Source organism: Phocoena phocoena, chromosome 15 (genome assembly GCF_963924675.1).
Source record: "Phocoena phocoena chromosome 15, mPhoPho1.1, whole genome shotgun sequence".
In the NCBI taxonomy this organism is placed as follows: domain Eukaryota; kingdom Metazoa; phylum Chordata; class Mammalia; order Artiodactyla; family Phocoenidae; genus Phocoena; species Phocoena phocoena.
The window spans coordinates 72,399,114-72,419,964 of NC_089233.1; the positions used below are offsets into that span (position 1 = coordinate 72,399,114).

General features: G+C 43.6%; 1 protein-coding gene across 1 annotated transcript; it reads left to right on the forward strand.

Annotated features, from left to right (window-relative positions):
• The first annotated feature begins 713 nt into the window (after positions 1-713).
• Positions 714-20,547, forward strand: YWHAB (tyrosine 3-monooxygenase/tryptophan 5-monooxygenase activation protein beta). Its single transcript, XM_065893361.1, has 6 exons — positions 714-915; positions 13,942-14,244; positions 16,405-16,528; positions 17,374-17,537; positions 18,555-18,650; positions 18,949-20,547. The coding sequence occupies exons 2-6, from the start codon at positions 13,945-13,947 to the stop codon at positions 19,003-19,005; spliced, it is 741 nt and encodes a 246-aa protein (XP_065749433.1). The 5' UTR covers positions 714-915; positions 13,942-13,944; the 3' UTR covers positions 19,006-20,547.
• The last annotated feature ends 304 nt before the right edge of the window (positions 20,548-20,851 follow it).

Here is a 20,851-nt window from a genome sequence, read left to right on the forward strand (position 1 = left end):
GGTGAGGCATTTTGAAAAACTGCCTTGGGAAGAGCAGTCACAGGAGTGGGGGGGCCCGTGGAGACCTGGTTCCTTTCCTTAAGCTTTCCTCTAAGATCCTGGGGAGGGGTATTCAATTAAGAGATCACACACACTGGCTTCCAAGAAAAGGCCTTCGCCGGTCCGATTACCGGCCTCCTCAGTCCACAAAAGGAGGAAATGATCAGTACCTTGAAGGACTGAAGGGAGGGCTAAGCGAAAATTTAGGGATGAGCAATGTCTGTCCTTCCCTAAATCCAGTATTCCCAAAGTACACAGCAAAAGGGGACTGACTTCAACCTCCGACCTCGTGAAGATTACTTTTTGGGTGCGGTGGGAACCGATGACCTCGGAGACTCTGAGCATGACCCAGGCGAGTTCCAAGCCTAAGCCTCAGGCCCGCCGAACCCCAAACCTCGCCCCGTCTCCCTCGTTCCCACACGTCCCCTTTCTAGATTCCCCCTCAGCTCCGCCTCCACTCCTTCCACCTTCTCTTTCCGCTCCCCGCCCCCATTTCCGTCCCCCTACGCCCGCCTCCTCCTTGCTCCCGGCCCTGACCCCCGCCCTCCCCCGGCCGCAGCATCCCAGCTCTCAGCTCTCCTTCCTCCTCCCTCGGTCGGCGCCCCTCTAGGGCGGCCGGGGCAACCCCGTGCGCCGCTCGCCCAATGAGGAGGCGGCGCAGGGGCGGGGCTCGGGCCAGAGCGGAAGTGGTGACCGGAGCGGAAGTGGAGCCGCCGCCGCCACCGCCGCCGCCGCCGCCGCCGATTCCGGAGCCGGGGTAGCTGCTGCCGCCGCCGCCACTGCAGCCGCCGCCGGAGGAGTGGACTTGGGAAGGAAGCGGTCACCGCTCCTTCGCTCCGCTCGCAAGCGTCTTTGCCCCCCTGCAGTCCTCCCACGGTGAGTGCAGCGCGGTGTCCGCCTGGGGCCCCCGGGGGCCCGAGCCCAAAGCTCCCCCACCACCCGCGGCGGTGGCGACGAGGTCGACCCCGCGGGTGAGCCCTCGGGGCGGCGGCGCGCGGCCTCCTCGGCCCCGTGCGGCCGCTTGCGACGCGGGATCGGCCTCGCCGCGGCCCCTCCCTGTTTCCGGGGCCGGGCCCTTCGTTCTGGGAGAGGCCCGGGTCGCCCTCGCCGCCTGCGTCCCCGCCCGGCGGGCGGGGTGCGGCACCGTACCGGGCTGGAAGGGACATCGAGCCGCGGACCCCCGACCTCCCTCACTACCCAGCTTCGATCCCCGCGCGACCCCTCCCTGCGCCTTGAGCAGCCAGAACCGACCCTTTCAGCCCTGTCACCCCTGCTCCTCGCTTTCCGGTTTCCACAAATGAAAATGTAACCAAATGCGGGCGAGCTCTCGATCCCCAATGCCCCTGCTGGACTCCCTCTGGATGGGTAAGGGGTTTAACCTTGGGAGAGAGCAGAGGGAAAACCCCCTCCCACTTTGCAGTAAAGCCATTTCATCATCGTTCGCTGGTTTGGGAGCCTGGCAGGACCCGAGATTCCCTGGGAGGCACAGGGTTGAGGTTTGCATCAAGAAAATGCATTTGTTGGAACTGGTTATTGAGTCAGGCGCGATCCCCAGGAAAAAAAATGTCGGAAGCTGAGAATCGGAATATTTTCCCACGGTATTTACCGTCATTTAATGCCAGAGTCTTTTGTGTCCTCGCCCCAAATTCCCCCATACTGTGTGTTAGCACGTTTTTAGGACTGAAATTTTCCTGGTGGCCTCCCTGGTGGTGGCGAAGGGGTGGGAGTGATTAGGCCCCTTTTCTGCACAAGATGAGTAGTACATCTTTGTCTACTGCAAATGGAGAACTCACGTGTAATGGGGTTTTCAAAGGTGGCAGTATTGGTAAGACAGTTCGCCAACCTTTCTGTAAAAATTCCTGTCTCTTGCCCTTGTCGTCACTGCTTTTCCCTTTGGTAAGGCTACATAGCATCAGGTTCTGATTTTGCTTGCCCTGTGTGAGAGACAGAATCTGGCAAGATGTTGTTATGAACATATAAAATCTGGCGGCCACAGGAGCCAAAACAGAAAGATGAAGCACTTGGGAGAATATGAAAAATTTTCTGCATTTCTCACTCTGTCTCAATTGTTCGTATAAAACCACACACATACGCAGTTTATAGAACTAGACACATGGGTACTCAGCTTTTTGCCTTTTCATGTTAGAAATTTATATGTGTTAATGATTCTCAGTCATTTCCTTCTTGACTGCTTCTAGGGCACCCCGTTTCTTATTTAGGAATATATCAGTTGCCGGAACCCTCGTTTTTCTAGGATCTGTGTCCTTAGCACACATGGTGAGGGTAAAACCTGTCAGTTTTATTGGACCCAAGTTAGAATTTTACAGGTGATCTTCACAGTGGAATGCTTATAAACCAGTAGCAACTGCTGAATTATTTCCCAAGCCTCTCCTTTCAATGAGATGAGAAACCATTCACCCATGTTACAGATGAAGTCCTTATGAGAAATGAGATGATCTGACCTAGACCACACACCTGGTTTCCAGGTTGAATCTCCTCTTTCATCAGTAGCAAATATTTACGGCCTATCAGCCCCTGGAGTACAGCTCCTACCCTATAATCTTCTGTACATTTCCCATCATGCCGTGCTTGTGTTACGTTGGAGCCATTTTAGAACCGGAGCTCTGTGGATCAGGGAAGCAGCCTCCACAAAACCAGGCTGAGCACATTCCCCTAATGCTAGTTCTGGAGGCAGAGTCTCCAGAGGTTTGGGCCACTGCAAAAAGTGCATTTTACCCATTTGGCTGTGGATATAGAAGCAGAAAGTGCACTGGACTTGGAGTCAGATAAGTTTGATTCCACTCTTGCCTGCAGCATTTTATAGTTATGTGGTCTTCAGTGTGCTGCTTAATCTCTGGCTCCTGGTTTCTCCGTCTCCAGAGTTGTCAAGAGACCTTTTTACAGACTGTAAATTGTTAAATATAAGCTTTCGGTTTTGTGTTTTCATCACAGAGTTCACTGTTAAGGGCTTTTTCCCCCCTTGGTTGCATTCTACTTTGTATACATGTTGCTTTCAAAAAACGATACATTTTTCTGGAACAGTTTTGTGTAGAGCATCTTCAGTCTTTCTGAGCCCATTTTCTCATCTGATCAATGCAAATGGTAATAGTCTTTGATGTATTATTGTGACAAACTCAATAATTAAAATAAGGGTGTGAGATATACCAGATGTTTAATAAATGTTGCTTGACTACATTCCTGAATATACATATATATATATATACATAAGACATATGCATATATGCTATAGAGCATAGGCACATACAAAGTCCTTCCATATGATTTATTCATCAACTGATGAGGTAGCATCAAGCTGTAATAATAACAGCTACCATTTGTATGTGCCAGGCTTTGTTCTAAGCACTTTACACATATTAACTGAGCCTTCATAACAGCCAATGATAGGTAAGTACTGCTAGCCCCATTTTACAGTTGAGGAAACTGAGGCACAGAGAAGTTAAATAATTTTCCTGGGGGCATACACACACCCGGCACTGGGTAAGTGCTGGAGCCAGGAATCAAACCCAGGCAGTCTGGCTCTAATGATAGATTTCTATATATTCTTCATGTGAATACCATCTAGTAGTTAATTTTTCTTTACCTGTATCTTATTCAAGTAAATGTGTTTGGACAGGAATTTTAGCTATTTTTGGAAATAGATATAGTGTAGTTTCTTGGGGGGCGGTAGTATATTTATCCTGGCATACAGGGAGGATACTGCTGGTGTGCATTAGGAAGCACGCTTGTGAAAAACCCAGTTTTTCTAGTATTTGCTTCATACTAGGGAGAAAATTCATCAGCTGCTTTGTGGCACACTGATTTATCCAATCCTAGGTTCTAGTAGAATTTGGTCAGGACCAAGTATCTATATCTACGTAAGTAGAGAAAGAATTCTAAATTAAAATGTCCTATTATGCTATCCACTATTTCAGTGGCATTAAACTAAGCAGTTTTCCTTAAATGAGGGTACCATAGAGAATGAATTAAAATTTACTTGTAAAGGGAATTTAAGTTCTAGGTTCCTACATTTTTCTAAGGACAGGTGACCGCAACTCACACTAGCTAGGAGGCAAGAAATTAGTTGTATAATAGCAATTTTTTTTTTTTTTTTTAATTTATTTATTTATTTATTTTTGGCTGTGTTTGGTCCTCGTTGCATGCGGGCTTTCTCTAGTTGTGGTGAGCGGGGGCTACTCTTCCTTGTGGTGTGCGGGCTTCTCATTGAGGTGGCTTCTCTTGTTGCAGAGCGTGAACTCTAGGCATACAGGCTCAGTAGCTGTGGCACACGGGCTTAGTCGCTCCGCGGCATGTGGGAATCTTCCCGGACCAGGGCTCGAACCCGTGTCCCCTGCATTGGCAGGCGGACTCTTAACCACTGCACCACCAGGGAAGTCCATAATAGCAATTTTTAAGCTTTAAAACCATCTTGGTCTCTACATGAATAGATCCTAGTCTTCTCTGTGTCATTATGGAGAAACTAACAGAGCTGGATTCTGAGGGGATTTTTCTAAAGGGACTACTTAATTTAGGGAGGAAAAACGGATGAAAGTACTTTCTGTTTTGTCATGTGTATGCTAAAAGCCAATCATCTTTCCTCTTTCTCTGCTAAAAGATCTTCTAACATAAGCATAATTATATGTTTCTGATACTTACAATGAGATGAAATTGATTGATGGCCTTCAGATCAAGGCATATCCAGCAGACTGTAGGTTGGTAAGGTGACTTTAAAATAATCTGGCCAGCCCTCTATTGTGTAAGTTTTTTCCTGTACTGGTTAGTTTATTTCATTGTTTTCCCTAAGAGACCCAACAATAAAAGTTATTTCTGAATGGCCTTGACCAGAGCAGAGATTGGAGGAGACAATAAAGTTGATATGAGCCCCGGCCATTGTTATTGTTTGCCCACAAAGCTCACCTTAAAGCTTGTTTGACAGTCTGATGAGTTTTTGACATATGCCGTTTTAAACTAATTTTATTTTGATTTGTAAAGCTAGATAAATTAAGTCTAATTCTCAAACCTGACTGTAATAACTTAGTATGGTTCTTCAAAAAAGTGTTCATTCTCTCTTTTCCTTAAGTAATCATTAAGAATCATATTGACCTTTAGGAGGCGGTGCTGCACAGAGGAAAGAGCGTGTACCAAATATACCTGTGTAACAGGTTATTGGGACAATGACACCTGCCCCTTAGGACACTTATGATTAAAGGAGTTGATATAAACCCCTAACTTTTTGCACATTTAGGCAGACCATAAATGATGGGTATTTTGTTGTTATTTACTAAACCAATACGCTGGTGTGGCTTTTTGTATAACTAATTGGTTGGCCTTTTGAATAGAGGAGTTCAAGGGCTTTTTGAAACTCGGTTTGAACCTATAGATATAACAATGGGTACCTGAGAAACGATTGGTCAGAGAGCATAGTGTTGTCTCCTGACTGGAGCTGAGATGGCTTTTTTCAAAGAGTAGTCTAAGACAGAGTTTAAATATAGTCTGTATTTTATAGGTCAGAAGTGGTCTGCTTCCCTCTGGCCACATAGGAAACAGCAGCCTTACTTCACTTTAAAAACCTGCATCAGTTGATCAGGTAGTTTCACATTCGGTGTGGCAGGCATTGTGCTACATGTTGGGTGCCCAAAGATAGAAGTTTGGGTTCCTACCTTAAGCTCACAATCCAATGTGGGAGCCAACAAAGACATTTACACTAAATTCTGATCAGTGCTACTTTAGAAATAGGCATATGTAAGTTAACATGTGCCTTCCTTTTAAAAGTCTTAGGGAAAGCCATCTGGGTTGAAAAGAAATGAGGTGTGTAGTAAGTGTCCCTTCACTGGCTGACCGTTTGTAGACTTCTGTGTGGAATGTACTGTAGCTGCCATTTTAGTGCTTACCGTGTGCAGAGACTGTGCTAAATGTTTTGCATCGTGATCTATTTTACTCCTTACAAGAACCCTCTTAGGTAGATTTGCCTATTTTAATGCGTGAGAAAACTGAGACTCGCAAGAGATCAGGTAATGTATGGAGTTGGTGTGTAGTACTGGTAAATTGGACTGGGTTCCATTATGTTGGTGGGCCCAAAGCCTTTGAACTTATTCACAAGGTTGACCAATTGGATTATCTTTATGAATCAGAATTAGCATATTTTAATTTTTTATTCTGTTCCATTGATCACTTCAAGCCAAGAGGTCAATTTATTGTCATGTCTGCTATTGATTCACATTGTATGACCTTGGGCATATCACTTAACACCTCCATTGTTTCAGGTTTAATTCTGGCTAATTGGACATAATTAACAATGATATTCAACAATTGATATGAAAGAAGGAAGGGATTTTGAAGCAGAAGTGATGTTTCCCTCCACAATTCAGTGTTGGCACGATATCAGAGCTATTGCCTTTGTATTTTAGACATGCTGTGTTTCATTTTCTAACAAAGAGCCTGCAAGCATGTGAATAGAATTAAATTTATTAAAGGACTCTGTGTGTAGAATGGCACACAGACCCGTTTTTAGAGCGGTGTTTTTCACTGAGTATTAAAATTCTTTGAGAGCCAGGAGTACTTCATTTTTTCTTGGTAACACCCACTAGACACCTGGCCCCACTGACTCTCTCAGTCCCTCCCACAGTAGTTTGGCATCTGCTTTTCCTTCAGCAGAGTGACTCCAGGACTGTAACTTTGACTTGACGGTGCTGTGGGTGCTGTGTCTGGGGCGGTCTGTCCGTGAATGCTCTTCAGGATTTACTGTCAGTTCCTTACCCCATGGAACTTTTTAGCCTAGATTTTTCTTTTTTTAATATCTTTATTGGAGTACAATTGCTTTACAATGGTGTGTTAGTTCCTGCTTTATAACACAGTGAATCAGTTATACATATACATATGTTCCCATATCTCTTCCCTCTTGTGTCTCCCTCCCTCCCACCCTTAGCCTAGATTTTTAAGGCGCTCCTGTCAGTTTCCTCTCTCCAGATTCTTAACTCTTCTCAGTTCCTCATCTACTTTGGCCTGTGATTTCTTTTTCATCTAAAAAAACATACATGCACTTTATTCATACATCTGTATTTCTTGTCCCTTCCTGGAGCCCCCATTTTCTGTCCTACACAGAACCCCTCCAACCCATAAAACCAGTCAGGAACCAGCCCCTTTGAAACTAAACCTCCTCCTTTGAATTCTACCTGGTTGCTTCTTCAAGGGGAAGCTTTATAATCTTTAAATATGTCTGCCCTCCCTTCTCATGTTCCTACCCTGAGAGTTTCAGCTCTCTGAGGGGAGGACCATGCTATTCTGAACTCCAAAAGAGAGTTCTTGGAAATACTGGTAGTTTTTTCATTTGCAGTTATTTCAACACACATTAAATTATATACATTGTATTTTTGCGATGTAGCTTAAGAGTGAGAATATATGCCTATTTATTAAGCCTTTACTTTGACCAGTACTGTCTAGGCATTTTATGTATATCATCTTATTTGATAGCTATTAATGTTTCCTTTTAACATTTGAGGAAACTGAGATTTGGAGACATTATTTTAAAAATTACCTAATTTCTCTTTAGAAGCCCAGATTTGTTGTATGTAGGGCTTTCCTAAAAACAGGTCCCAGTCATACGGGTTTCATGCTGGAGCTTCAGTAATCCTGACACCTGATAATGGAATCCTCGTTTTAAATTTCTAGCAAATTATTAAACTCAATTAAAGCTCAGTATTTTAGAATTGAGCATGTTCTTTTCCTTGAAAACAAAACATAGCTGAAAGTTAATACTTCTCAAGGCCACATTTCATAAGGTCCTTTGCAGTGCTTTTTTAAAATATGGATTAGCAGTGGATAGTCATTTTTATTTTAATTTTTGTCCCTTCTTATCCTTGGATGTCTCCTTCTGGCCACTGGGAAATGACCTCTCAGGATTCTGCCCTGAGCTAGAAAAATATCCCTCAAGCAAAGGGTTGAGATAGCGGGGCTAGGTTGGTTCGTATATACTTGTGTTTTAGCATTCACTGTCTGACTTAGGGTTTCATTTACTTGAGGGAAATCCTGTTATTTCATGGGCAGCTTTAGAATTATTCCTCATAACGTTCTTTAGGGGATATTTTACAGAAATGGAAGCCTGTTGTGCAGCTCCCGCCGCTCCATACCTCTAACAGATCTTTCTAAGACATTAAATCCCTTCTTTTGATGGCCACGTAATCTTGTGCCAGCTGTATCTTTTCAGCCACTCCGCTGTTGGATGTTTAGACGGTTTCCCATTCTCCACTAAGCAGTTGCCAGTTTAATCAGCAAAGGCTCCCCAGTCCTCTGAAGTGCTGCCTGCAGTGACTGAGAGATAGACGCCTGTGCTTGAGAGCATGTCAGCATCTTCCTGATCTGGGAAATCTCTTGGTCTACCGCAGGGTTAGACCTCTTGTGGCCTGTCATACATTTGTCCCCTCTGGTATTTTGACTCTGTGCCGTTAGTGCCAAGCCTGATGAGGAGACTGTAGCCTTTTAAGGCTTTTTAGGAGCAAATGAAGGCCCTCTTGCCAGTGTTTTTCTTGGTGGGTCCTCAGTTCAAAAGTCTCAGGAGAAAAGTAGGCCCTGATTATAAACCATCACTACTTGGCACCTCTTAATGAAATCAGGAACTAATGAATGAAAGTGTTACAGTTGGGACTTCCCTGGTGGCGCCATGGTTAAGAATCCGCCTGCCAATGCAGGGGACACAGGTTCGAGCCCTGGTCCGAGAAGATCCCACATGCCGCGGAGCAGCTAAGCCCGTGCGACACAACTTCTGAGCCTGCGCGCCTAGAGCCTGCGAGCCACAACTGCTGAAGCCCGCGCGCCTAGAGCCCGTGCTCCGTAACGAGAAGCCACCGCAATGAGAAGCCCGCGCACCGCAATGAAGAGTAGCCCCCGCTCGCTGCAACTAGAGAAAGCCCGCGCGGCAAGGAAGACCCAGTGCAGCCATAAATAAATAAATAAATTTATAAAAGAAAGTGTTACAGTTAACAAGTGTGTCCATTCTTCAGGACGTTGAGGGGTGGAGTCTTATCAGGAATATTACATCGTAACATATTCGCTTCCTGTATAAGATTAGACTTGTTTTTCCTTCTCATGGGTTGTCTTCCTTTTTTTCTTAATTCCAAGCTCACATTTATGGGCTAAAACAGTGATGTGTAGGTACTATGAGAGGAATAACAGTACTTCCAACTTGTTGTGCACTATGCACTTTTTAAAAAAGATTTCCACATTTATTATCCTTTGATTCCCTGCACCTCATCTTCAGAGCACCTCTCCTGAGGTAGCTGCTGTTGCCTCCACTTCAGAGGTTGGAAGACTGAGATCGACCGAGCTCACACGGCTGTGTAGTGGCAGCCTCTGCGCTTATACACAGGCCTCTTGCCACACCACATACAGGTAGCCTCCCAGTAATGACCTGCTGAAAAAATTCACAGATACTTACTTGAGTATTAGTTTTATACTTGGCAAAGTTTTAGGCATTCGATGAGAAACGAATGTGAAGCTTTCCTTTGGGGACATAACATGTAACACTGTTTGTAAGTGGTATACCACTCATTACTTGGACCATAGAACATATAGAACGGAGGCCTAGAGAAGCCTGGACTGTGTAAGAGGCTACGAGTGTGTTTGGATTCGTGGGCAGGGTAGATCAGTGGGGGCTGGAATATTCAAGGAAGGCTTTCTAGCCCTAGACGGATGGATAGAGTTTACATAGGCAGGGAGTAAACGGGGGGCTTTCTAGATGAAGGGAACTACTGAAGTAATTTCAGACACGTTTAAGCATGATGATTAAGGGTATTCGGTGATGTCCAGCCTGCAAGAAAGGTACATGTTGGAGAACAGTGGATGCGAAAGCCTAATAGGAACAGAGGAGCCGAATTATGAAGGACTTGGCAAGCCAGGTAAGAGTTTAGATTGGGTGGAGTAGCCAAAAGAGAGTCATCCGAAGTTGCTGAGTAAGAGTCCGGGTATGACTAAGGGTAATTTTGAAATCAGATGCAGAGGTACATGGAGTGAGGTATGGATGTAATGAGGACGTAATGTGCTTGTGAAGAATAGGCGCTTTGAATTATTTGAGAAGAGACAGAACTCTACCAAATTTGCAGCTTTAGGATCTGCTTGCTCATTCAGCGAGAATTCGTTCGTGCCAGTTCTGTGCGAGGTGCTGCGGGGGGTGTGCCCTAAAGGAGTTGATGGTGTGGGAAGGGGCGTACGCGATACAGACAGGTAATTGTAGTGCTGAAGAAATGCGCTGAGACATTAAGAGAAGTATAGATGCAGTGCTCTGTGAGAATATTTTCACCTCAGAGCGGTGCTGTCCAATAGACCCAGGATGAGAGTCCCACGTAATTTAAAATTATCTGGTAACTGCATTTTAAAAATGGGGGGAAAGGATGAAATCAATTTTCGAAATTAAAAAAACTTAACTCCAGGGATTTCCCTGGCGGTCCAGTGGTTGGGACGCGGCGCTTTCACCGCGTGGCCCAGGTTTGATCCCTGGTTGGGGAGCTAGAATCCCGCAAGCTGCGCAGTGTGGGCCCCCCGCCCCCCGACAAAAAAATTAACTCCGTATATCCGAGACGTTTCCGTTTTAACATGTGGCCAGTGGCTGTCTGATTCGACAGCTTAGGTTAAGCGGCCTAAGAAAGGTTTCATAGAGGGGATGCCATCTGAGCCGTGCTCTGAAGAATTTTATATGCAGAATAAACGGGAAAGGACATTCCAGGCAGAGGGATGGCTTGGTGAGCACAGACACAGAGACGGAGAAGCACGTGTAAGAAAACCATTTTGGGAGAAGCCTGGGGAGATAGCTTGGAAAACCTTCACTGACAGGGGAGGAAATCTGACTCTCCTGTCAGTAGTAGGGACTGTAAAGGATTTTGAGCAGGACGTGACTTGATCAGAACTTTAAAATGGGTCTGAGAGCAGATGTGAAGGTTAAAGGTAACGAGAGGCTGAAAGCAGTGGGACTAGGGAAAGATGATGGATGGGAGGTTTATTAGGGATGTAGAAATAGGAACAATTTCATTTCTCCCTTGTCTGCTGCCTTCCTCCAAACGCTGGGTGTTGTGTAACCCATTTCCTGTTGAAATTGGTCTAGCTGCTTCAAAATCCATGTTATATAAGTCAAGAGTTATGTAAGCAGTAGGCATCAGGACATTTAGCTATGGATTTTGTTTGTTGTAAGTTGTTGGGTATGTGTGTGTGTGTTTAAATTTTTTTAAATAGATGACTACATTCTTTAAGGCATGCATTCAGTTTTACCATATCATCATGGTTCTCAGTCTCCAAGAGCTCTTGCAGTGATCCCAAAGAAGCCTGAAATAGTTGGCCCCAAACGAGAAAGGCCACATTTTATTTTGAGAAATAGGGCGTGTACATTTGGGAGTTCCCAAGGAGTCGTCAGGATTCTTGGGGGAGAGATGATTTAACTTTTAATGTTTGGGAAGAGAAGTCGGGGGGTTGAGGGGACCTTAGTTGAGGGGCCTGGTAGAGCCAAAGAGTTTCATGGCATCCCTTAGGCAGTGCTAATTGCATTTCTCTATTACTCTTTTGTAATACTGCGTGGGATAGCTTAGCGTTGAATTGGCTTTGACCAGGACTTTTATTAATTGGAATCTTTCCTGGGTAGAGTTGCACAGGTGCTGTTTCTGTACTTTGGAGTGGGCCACTAGGTGACTTCTAACTCTGAATTAGTCTGCAAACTGGAAAACTTCTAAAGTTCGTTGAAAGTTGGCTTCCCTCTGCCTCTCACTTTTAGGGATCATAAAGTAGGGTTGTTTAAAGATGGAGATAGTATCCTGATCAGAAAGATGTTACGATTGAGAAAGTTAGACGTATGGAGGAAGTATATAATTTTAAGAGGATGAATAGTGTATTTGCGATGGACTTTGTATTAGAGTAGGACTAGGTTGTGTTGTGTGTGGTAACAAGCAGCCCCCACACCTCAGTGGCTTCACGTTGCACGTCCAGTGCGGGCCTGCAGGGGTCTCTCTGTACTGCATGGTCATTCACAGACTCGGGCTACAGAAACTGCTGTTCCGTGACAGCACCATCTAGATCGCATGGCTGCCGTGAGAGAAGAGGGCCTCACGTGGTTTCTTGCAGTTTCAACACCTGGAAGTAGCGTCATTTATGCTTATGTTTCATTGGACAGAACTAACTGTATGACCCCTCCGAAGTGCAGAAGGGTTGCTGGGAAATGTAGGAGAGTGGATGGATTATTCTCTCTGTTGTAGTCTCATTCTGGTGATGTGGGTGAAGTCAGACGGATCAAGGTGAGATCTGCTTCAGAGTGTAAGGTCAGAGTCAGCGAGCCTTACACAGGACACAGCTCTGAATGTGATTGAGATAATAAGTTGTGGGAAGAAAACTCACAGTTCTGAACTAGAGAACCAACTCTTTATGGATTGTCTGGATTTAGGGTGTATCTTAAAATCGTCCTCCATCTAATAAAACTTTTTTTTGTGGTAGGGTCCTGTCTGTAGAATTTCTCCCTTGAAAATACAGAAATGACTTGAGGCAAAGCCACAGTCTTTTTTTTTTTTCCCCCACAGTCTTAAATTGTGATACAATGTATAAAGTGATAAGAGAATTTGTTTTAAAAATATTGATATTCTTACCACTCTTTAAAGTAGTATTTTATCTTTTTACACCTTAAGATATTAGTGTATTTTTACACTGTGGCACAGGTGGATGTACAATTGAAATTTAAACCAACAGTTCATAAAACTAACTCTTATTGGTTAATAAATAATTTTTTAGCTACGTGTTATCCAAAAATTATTGCACTCTATTAATGGTGATTATTATAGTGGGGAATTGACTAAGATGAGGTGAATTGTTTAAGAGGTATTCACTGATTGGTGTATAGAGGGTTTGATAAAATGATAAACTGAAATCACTAAGATTTTTGTCTGTTTCAGGAGAACTTGTGCAAACTCAATTATGGTTTGCATTTCTGTTGCTGTGCGTCTTGGTGAATACACCCGTATCTCCTGCAACCTGTACCACGTAGAGAGTTAGTGCTTGATATTTGTATATAACATCTAGACTTTTCACAGTGCCTTCACATAGGTGAGGTCATTTGCGCCTCACAGTGGCCCTTGGAGAGTTGGGAATATTCTTATTCTCCAGTTAGGAAACGGAAGCTCTCGGAGGCTGAGTGATTTGACCAAGGTCATGCCACTTTGTAAGTAGCAGAGCTGGTGCTAGGTAGAGCCAAATCTGCCTGCCTCAAGTCTGTGCTCTCGTGGACAGTGTGTCCTTGTAACAGATTTAGTGCATTGCAGAAGATGTGATAAAAACGGCTCCTATTTTTTAGGTACCTGCTGCTTCATGGGCACTGCCAAATATAACACTGAAAGTCATACCTTTTGCTTTAACATTGAAACAGTCGTCCCACTTCAGGTGTTTTTCCACATACTTCGGGGAAAAACAGCAAAACCAGGTAATTCTTGAAAGAAGAAAAGGACATATATTTAACATAAGATTCTAAAGAATTAAGCCGTCTCTGTGCATTGAGGAGGCAGATTAGGAAAGTGGAAGAAAACAACTCGAGAGACAGAGACTTGAGTTTGAGTTTTGGCTCTCTACCACCTCCTAGCCCTGGGCACACCACTTGCCTCCTCTGAACCTCCATTTCTTCACCTCACAGGAGGGGGCAGGATTGTTGTGAACATATCTGCCCTGTAGGACTGTTGGGAAAATTGACCAAAATAGTAAAAAAGACGATAGCAAAGTACCTAACCCTGCAGGCGTTCATGCTCGATATTACTGAGGGCATTTGGAAGTAGATGCTTCCCATTTAGGTATGTTTCCTTCCAGATGGGTTGGAAGAAGATTCACGCGTGCATTTCCTGGACCCCAAAGCCTGACATTCGCTTTCTCTCTCTTTTTCTCTTGCTCTTGTTCTAGGGAATGACCATGGATAAAAGTGAGCTGGTACAGAAAGCCAAACTCGCCGAGCAGGCGGAGCGCTACGATGACATGGCTGCGGCCATGAAGGCAGTCACAGAGCAGGGGCACGAGCTCTCCAACGAGGAGAGAAACCTGCTGTCTGTTGCCTACAAGAATGTGGTCGGTGCCCGTCGTTCTTCCTGGCGTGTCATCTCCAGCATCGAACAGAAAACAGAGAGGAACGAGAAGAAGCAGCAGATGGGCAAAGAGTATCGTGAGAAGATCGAGGCAGAGCTGCAGGACATCTGCAACGATGTTCTGGTAAGAGGCCGGTGTTCCTGTTCTAAACAACGATTTCTAATAGTATTCATTTCATGTACGAATGCGAACTCTCAAACAGCTCATGAGAGAAAGGTGTCTGAATACACTGGGAAGCTGCAAACCATCTGCAGCTAAGTTTTAAGCATACGATGTGATTTTTTTCTTACCTCTTACCTGATCAGAGGTTGCTCGTCTCTTATGGAGTATTTTCCTCTCCCTTCCAAAGACCTCTGAAAAACAGGTACATTTGGTCAGCATCCCTCCATCTTTTCTTTAGAAGTTGAGGCCAGAGAGGCAGGATTTTTGATAGATGCAGCCACAGAGAGGCTATTCTCTGTATAAGTCTGATGGCAGTGCCATCTCCAGCAGGGGAGAGAGGAGCAGAAAGCCGACCTGCCTTTTAGCCCCTCCCCAGTCCCTGCACAGCGTGGAGTCCAGTTTTTGTCTGAAAGGTAGCCGTGTCCATCAGTTCGGGCCTGCACTCCGAAGGCCAATCAGAAGTGGTTTGGGGATTCTCCTCTCTGGTGTTTTATATAAGCCTTAGTCAGACGACTGATTCCTAACTGCTTTCCCTTGAGCCACGATCTGGGGTTGGATGGGAGGGGTGCATATCCTAGAGCAAATCATGATCATATTGTCTTTCCCTCACATCCTGAGCCCACTGGGAACTTTCTTTTTCTTCCAGGTGAAATCAGGTAAAAATGAACAGTGAGGGCTGCTTTGAAGGGAAAAGGAATTCACACTTGTGGATCTACCTCCTCCCCTGCTGGCTGCCTCTCCGAGTTACTGCCCTTGACACCTTTCTTTTGAAAACCAGTACAAAGCTTGTCAGCCTCCAGGCAGTACTCATCCCTAACCCATAAGGAGTTACACCCTGTCTGTCTGCAAGGAATATTAAAACGACTACTGCCCCCTGCATCTTCTCACTTTGATTGATTAAATCCCCTTACAACTAAGCTTTTGCATTGAGCTGCTCTTTTTGTTAGAGTCGTGGTGTAAGAGTGTCATGGCTAAATTTGTTGCCTGTTGGTAATTTGGGGGTTTGTTAACGGTGCACTAATTCCTGAATGTTAGGTACATCTGGTATTCACATGAAGTATGGCATGCATTCCAAAGGCAAGAAAGTTCCCTAATTCCTGAACTGTAGACCAGCTTTTATGAGCATCTGAAAGAATGTGAAGAAAAGCATGGTACTTACTGCCTCTTAACCAGTTTTTCAGGATGCCACATTCTAAAACAACTCTTCGAAAATATTGCTCTGTATACGAAGCTTGGACTCCTTCAGAACTGCTTTTGTTGTAAGCATAAATGTTTAAAGGAATTTATTATTAATAATAGTATTAGCTACTTTTGGAGTGCTTACTGCGTGCCAGGCGGCGTGTTAAGTACTTGGTGAACATTGGCTCATTTATCCTCATAAGTACGCTGGGAGGTGGCTAATGCTTCCCTGTGTGTAGCTGAAGAAACTGAGGCTCAGGGCGATTAGGTCGTTTGTCCAGGGTCATACAGATAGTAAGCAGCAGAGGAGGGATTTCTACCCAGGTCCGATCAATTCGAAACTTAGTTCTTGGCAGGTTTGCCCTACTATCACGTTTTTTTCTCCCAAAATGGAAAGTTTTTTTTTTTTTCTCTAATTACAGAATTAATACAAGTTCATGGTTTTTTTTTAAAAAAAGCACAGGGCAGAAGAGTATAAATAAGAAAATAAAAAATCACTTCTAATTCTACCACCTAGAGAACCATTATTAACATCTTGATAAATATTCTTCCAGACTTTTCCCTTAGGTATTTCCGTGCATGTACACATATCTATTTTAATATTAAAATAGGAGTCACATGGTTTTTATTATCTGCTTCCTCCCCCCCACCCCCCACCCCAGACTTCTTTTGGAGAACCTTTCCAAATGCCTACGTAGCATTCCATTGTATGGCTATACTTTAATCAACCCCTTATGGACGGTCAAAGTGATTTTTAATAGACAAGTACTGGCATCTGTTATGACCTGGGCTAAAAACTATTTAAAACCTCTGGATGAAAATTATGATTTTTTTCAATCTTTTATTTAGAAGTGGTAGTGTGTATCTTGAATCTCAAACATAGTTTTAACGTCTTGTAAGTAATATTTCCAGATGCTTAACAGAATGTGAATCACTTTGTAGGAGCTGTTGGACAAATACCTTATTCCCAATGCTACACAACCAGAAAGTAAGGTGTTCTACTTGAAAATGAAAGGCGATTATTTTAGATATCTTTCTGAGGTGGCATCTGGAGACAATAAACAAAGTAAGTAACTTTTTTGTTTTTTAAGAAATTTGACCAGTAATGGAGCCAGTCTTCATAATAATTTGAAGTTTTTGCTTTGTTTGTAGTCAGAATTTAAAGGACCACGGCATTGTGCTGACCAGTGTTAAACAGGGTCATGGGAGTTGACAGCTGTATCTAAGGGGCACGTATGGGGGGCATTAAAAGTGTGGTGCAGTAGTGCATTTAAAGAGATCTTTATTTTAAGGATTATTTGGTAGCTCTCTTTTCGAGGTGAAACTTTAAAATGTTTGGTAGAACGAAACCATCATAGTAAATAGAGATGCATTTCTCTTGTCATATACATGCATTAGTGTAGTGGTGACAATTATAGCTATGCCTTATTAAGTGCCTCCTGTGTGTCTCATTTATCCCTCACACAACGCTAGGAGTGTAGGTGGGAGTCTGTCCTTTTTTTCTGATAAGGAAACCAAGGCTTACAGAGGTTTTCACTTAGTCCAAACCACACACTTAATGAATAAGAGTTGGGGATTCCAGCTTTGAGTCTGATTCTGAAGTCCATGATTTTTCCATCAGAGCTCATTGTTTTCCATGTTCTATCTTGTTCAGGGTTATTTCTGTATTTCCTAACTGCTTTTGTAGACTTTGTCATCATGGTCTTTGTTTTTCCTCAAAGCATTCAATATGGCACTTGGATTAGAGTACACATTTAACAAAGGATTGTTAATCGAATGGTAGAGACGCTGACCCTCGTTTGATAGCGCGTGTGCTCCAGCCCAGTTTGGTGAAATAATTTGATAGTGGATCCAGCATACGATGCAACCTGTGAAAGACCCAACCTTTCATATTTTCTATCTTTCTTATAGCCACTGTGTCAAACTCCCAGCAGGCTTACCAGGAAGCATTTGAAATTAGTAAGAAAGAAATGCAGCCTACACACCCAATTCGACTGGGCCTGGCGCTTAACTTCTCCGTCTTTTACTATGAGATTCTAAACTCTCCTGAAAAGGCTTGCAGCCTCGCAAAAACGGTGAGAAAGACCCTCTGTGGTTTCTCTTTTTTTTTTTTTGGCAGAATTTTTTTTTTTAATTTAAATTATTTATTTTTTATTGGGGCATAGTTGTTTTACATTGTTGTGCCCTCTGTGGTTTCTGATCATAGTAAAACTGCTTGTGCTTTTTGGTACCTTTTTTAATTACCTGAACATAACTCATTTTCTTGGACTTTTGTGAAGATTTTTCTGGGGGTGGAGTATATATCTTTTATGGAATAAATACACACCTATTGCTGCTTGACTTCTCAGTGCCTTCTGCTGATTTTTGTTTGTGTTGTTTGATTACTCTTGGGGCTGGGGGTGGTTGTGGACAATCCAGGGAGAAGGTAGTTTGTTGTTTTTGTCACGCTTTGGACTGTAGGCCTCCACTGTATTGTACATTGTCATCCTTGTACCAAGACTGGAGGTTATGGCTTGTAAAGGAAGGAAATCAGATCTTGTTTTCTTTGTTAACTGAATTTACATCCTGTCTTCTTTTGGTAACCCAGCCGCCTTTTCTACATATTTTTGTAGTCTTTCAATATGCACACTCTTTTAAAATTTTTTAGTTGGTAAAAATGTGTGAAACGAACGCTCAAAGTTCCATCGCTTAATTGAATCAGATTTAGTGGTGTGAACTTCTGTTCCCCATTTATCCCTTGTATCCAGACCTTTTGAGTTTCAGCTTAAAGAAAAAGGGCAGATTACTAGAAACGTCTTCGGTAATTGAAAAATCATGTGTTTGCTTAGAATGAGTGGGCTGGGTTAATAGTAACACCTGTTGACTTAATAGGTAAAGGTCATATCTAGGAATTTTTGCCATTTTTGGTTGACGCTTGGTAAACCAGCATCATGTGTTTGCTGACATAACTAGCAAACAAGGTAACAAGGACCTAGGTTCCCCCAAAGTACTGTACAGAAAGAGAAATGATAGCAGAATGTTAGCAGAAGAACATTGGGCTAAACTAGTTCCAAGGAACCTGTGACTTCTTTGCTGAAGGCTCTTTGTTTTAGGCATTTGACGAAGCGATTGCTGAATTGGACACACTGAATGAGGAGTCCTACAAAGACAGCACCCTGATCATGCAGTTGCTTAGGGACAACCTCACTGTAAGTACTGCTGGTTCCATGAGTGCTTCTGGAGGGCTTATAGCTTATTCCCATTCCTCTACCTCGTAATTCACTCTTGCCTAAGACTCAAGAGGGGATTTGTACCCTGTAAGTGTAGTTAAGTTTTTTAATTGGTTATAAATGCCTACTGAAGTTTTGACCTTTGCCGTCACTGTCTGCAGTAATATAGGAAGAATTTTAAACAGTTGAATGAGATGAGATGATACACACTGGGCCACCTCCCTGAGGAAGCTTTTAGTAGCCCTACTTTGTTTATAGCTCTGTTTTTCTTTTGCAGCTGTGGACGTCGGAAAACCAGGGAGATGAAGGAGATGCTGGGGAGGGAGAGAACTAATGTCTGTCGTGCTTTGTGATCTCTTCAGTGTCACTCTGTACCCTCCACGTATATCCCTTTGTGCGATAAAAAAAAAAAAAAGAATCGTACGTCGACTTTCAGTTTTTCACAGCCTCAGCCTAGCAAAAATGGTCCATGGGATAAGCAGCTGGTATTTGTATCTAACACTCAGATTGGTCACATAAATGCCACGGCATTCTGAAGTTTTGATTTTGATGAACATTGACAGGATTACTGTGTGTTTAATTTTTTTAAAAAAACTGAACACTGTGATTATGGGGTTTTGTAACTTAGCAGAACTCTTACTGGTAGAAAACAAAATAGACCTGAATTATGTGTAACTTTTTGGAAAGTTTAATTCAATTCAAAACAGTCAGTGAAACACAGTTCCATTGTAAAGTTGTACAGAAAGTTATAGAGATTATATTGTGACACTGGGACTTGGAGTGAGACACCTCTAGTTTGGCATTCGAGTTTCATGGTAATTCACAGTGATTCTGCCTGTTCTGTTCAGGGCTTGTAGACACTTGACGCGTTGGGGCTGTTGCCACTCAAAGGTTCATGACTGCGGATGGCCGCAGTGTCTTCCTCTGAGGGTAGTCGAAGCCAGAAATTAACATTCTTGGTGGCAGATACCTGGCTTAGGACACCATGCAGAGGTCCAGTGCTCACAGGCCACACGTGATTCCAGCCCCTTTCCTACAGCAGCATGTTACTGATTGGCAACTTGTGCTTCCATAGTGGAATCTGTTTTCCCTGTAACCACGAGCTCAAGAAGGAAAAAAAAAAGCCGTGTATCTTATGAATGGCCTTATCTGTTTCCTGGGTAACATCTTTAAGAATAATGTTCTGCAGAGACCGCCTTTCACTTGAGGAGTAAGTACTCAGTCTTGAGGTTCTTCCTGGCTCGGGGCTTTAAAATTTTGAAATCTAAACATTCTTTCCCACTGTCCTTTTTGACTATTGACTTCGGTTTTCTCTTCTCTCTCTCAATTTCTGTCCTTCAGCTTCCTTACATTGTTTTCTTTGTGCATTCTCTTTGCCTTTTGCTCACTGTTTAGTACTAGACGAGCAGGGACAGGGGACCTGGAGGGGGTGAGGGATGTTGATGAGCACTTCGGTGAGCCAGCCTTGCTTCAGAGAGTTGAAAAGAGCTTCCCGCATCTCAGCCCTGTCTTCTTCCGGTTCTCAGAACGGTGGTTGCTCTTCAGTCACACCAAGATCTGACTCAAAAAAGTATTTGTAACTATCCATGGTTTCTCCTTACATTGCAGCCAGCCCTGATGATGCTTGTTAGCACCTGTCACCAGCTCTCCCAAGTGTACCCATCCTGTCGAGTTCACAGACACGTTTCAACAAGACCCTGTAATGCAGGGAGGTTGCGTGAACACTGCGATGGGGAGAGTTGGGAATAGCCAGGCCTACCAGTCTCACAGTATCCCCCCCTCTCCCCTGAACATTCCCCATAGCCGTAGTGTCCATCTGTTTGTCCATCTGCTGAAATGAGAAACATTCATGCACTGATTTCAAACAAACCAAAAGGAAAAAAAAAGAAAAAAAAATCCCTCTCCTTTCTAGCTGAAAACGCAGTAGTGGATGTGGAACGAGCCTGTCTGTGTATCTGGTAGCTCTCTCTCGCTTTGTTTTTCCTCACCAGTATTCTGCCTCACGTTTGCTTCTGTGATGGTTATATTGCCTAGCAAGCACACCTGTGGTTGTGAAAATAGTATAGCAAAAAAGAAAAAACCCCGGTTATTGATGTACTCGATTTGTGTATGTCTTTTAAACAGTTCTAGTTTCCACCTTACACGGAATGATCAGGAAAAGTGTAAAAACTCAAAAGTGA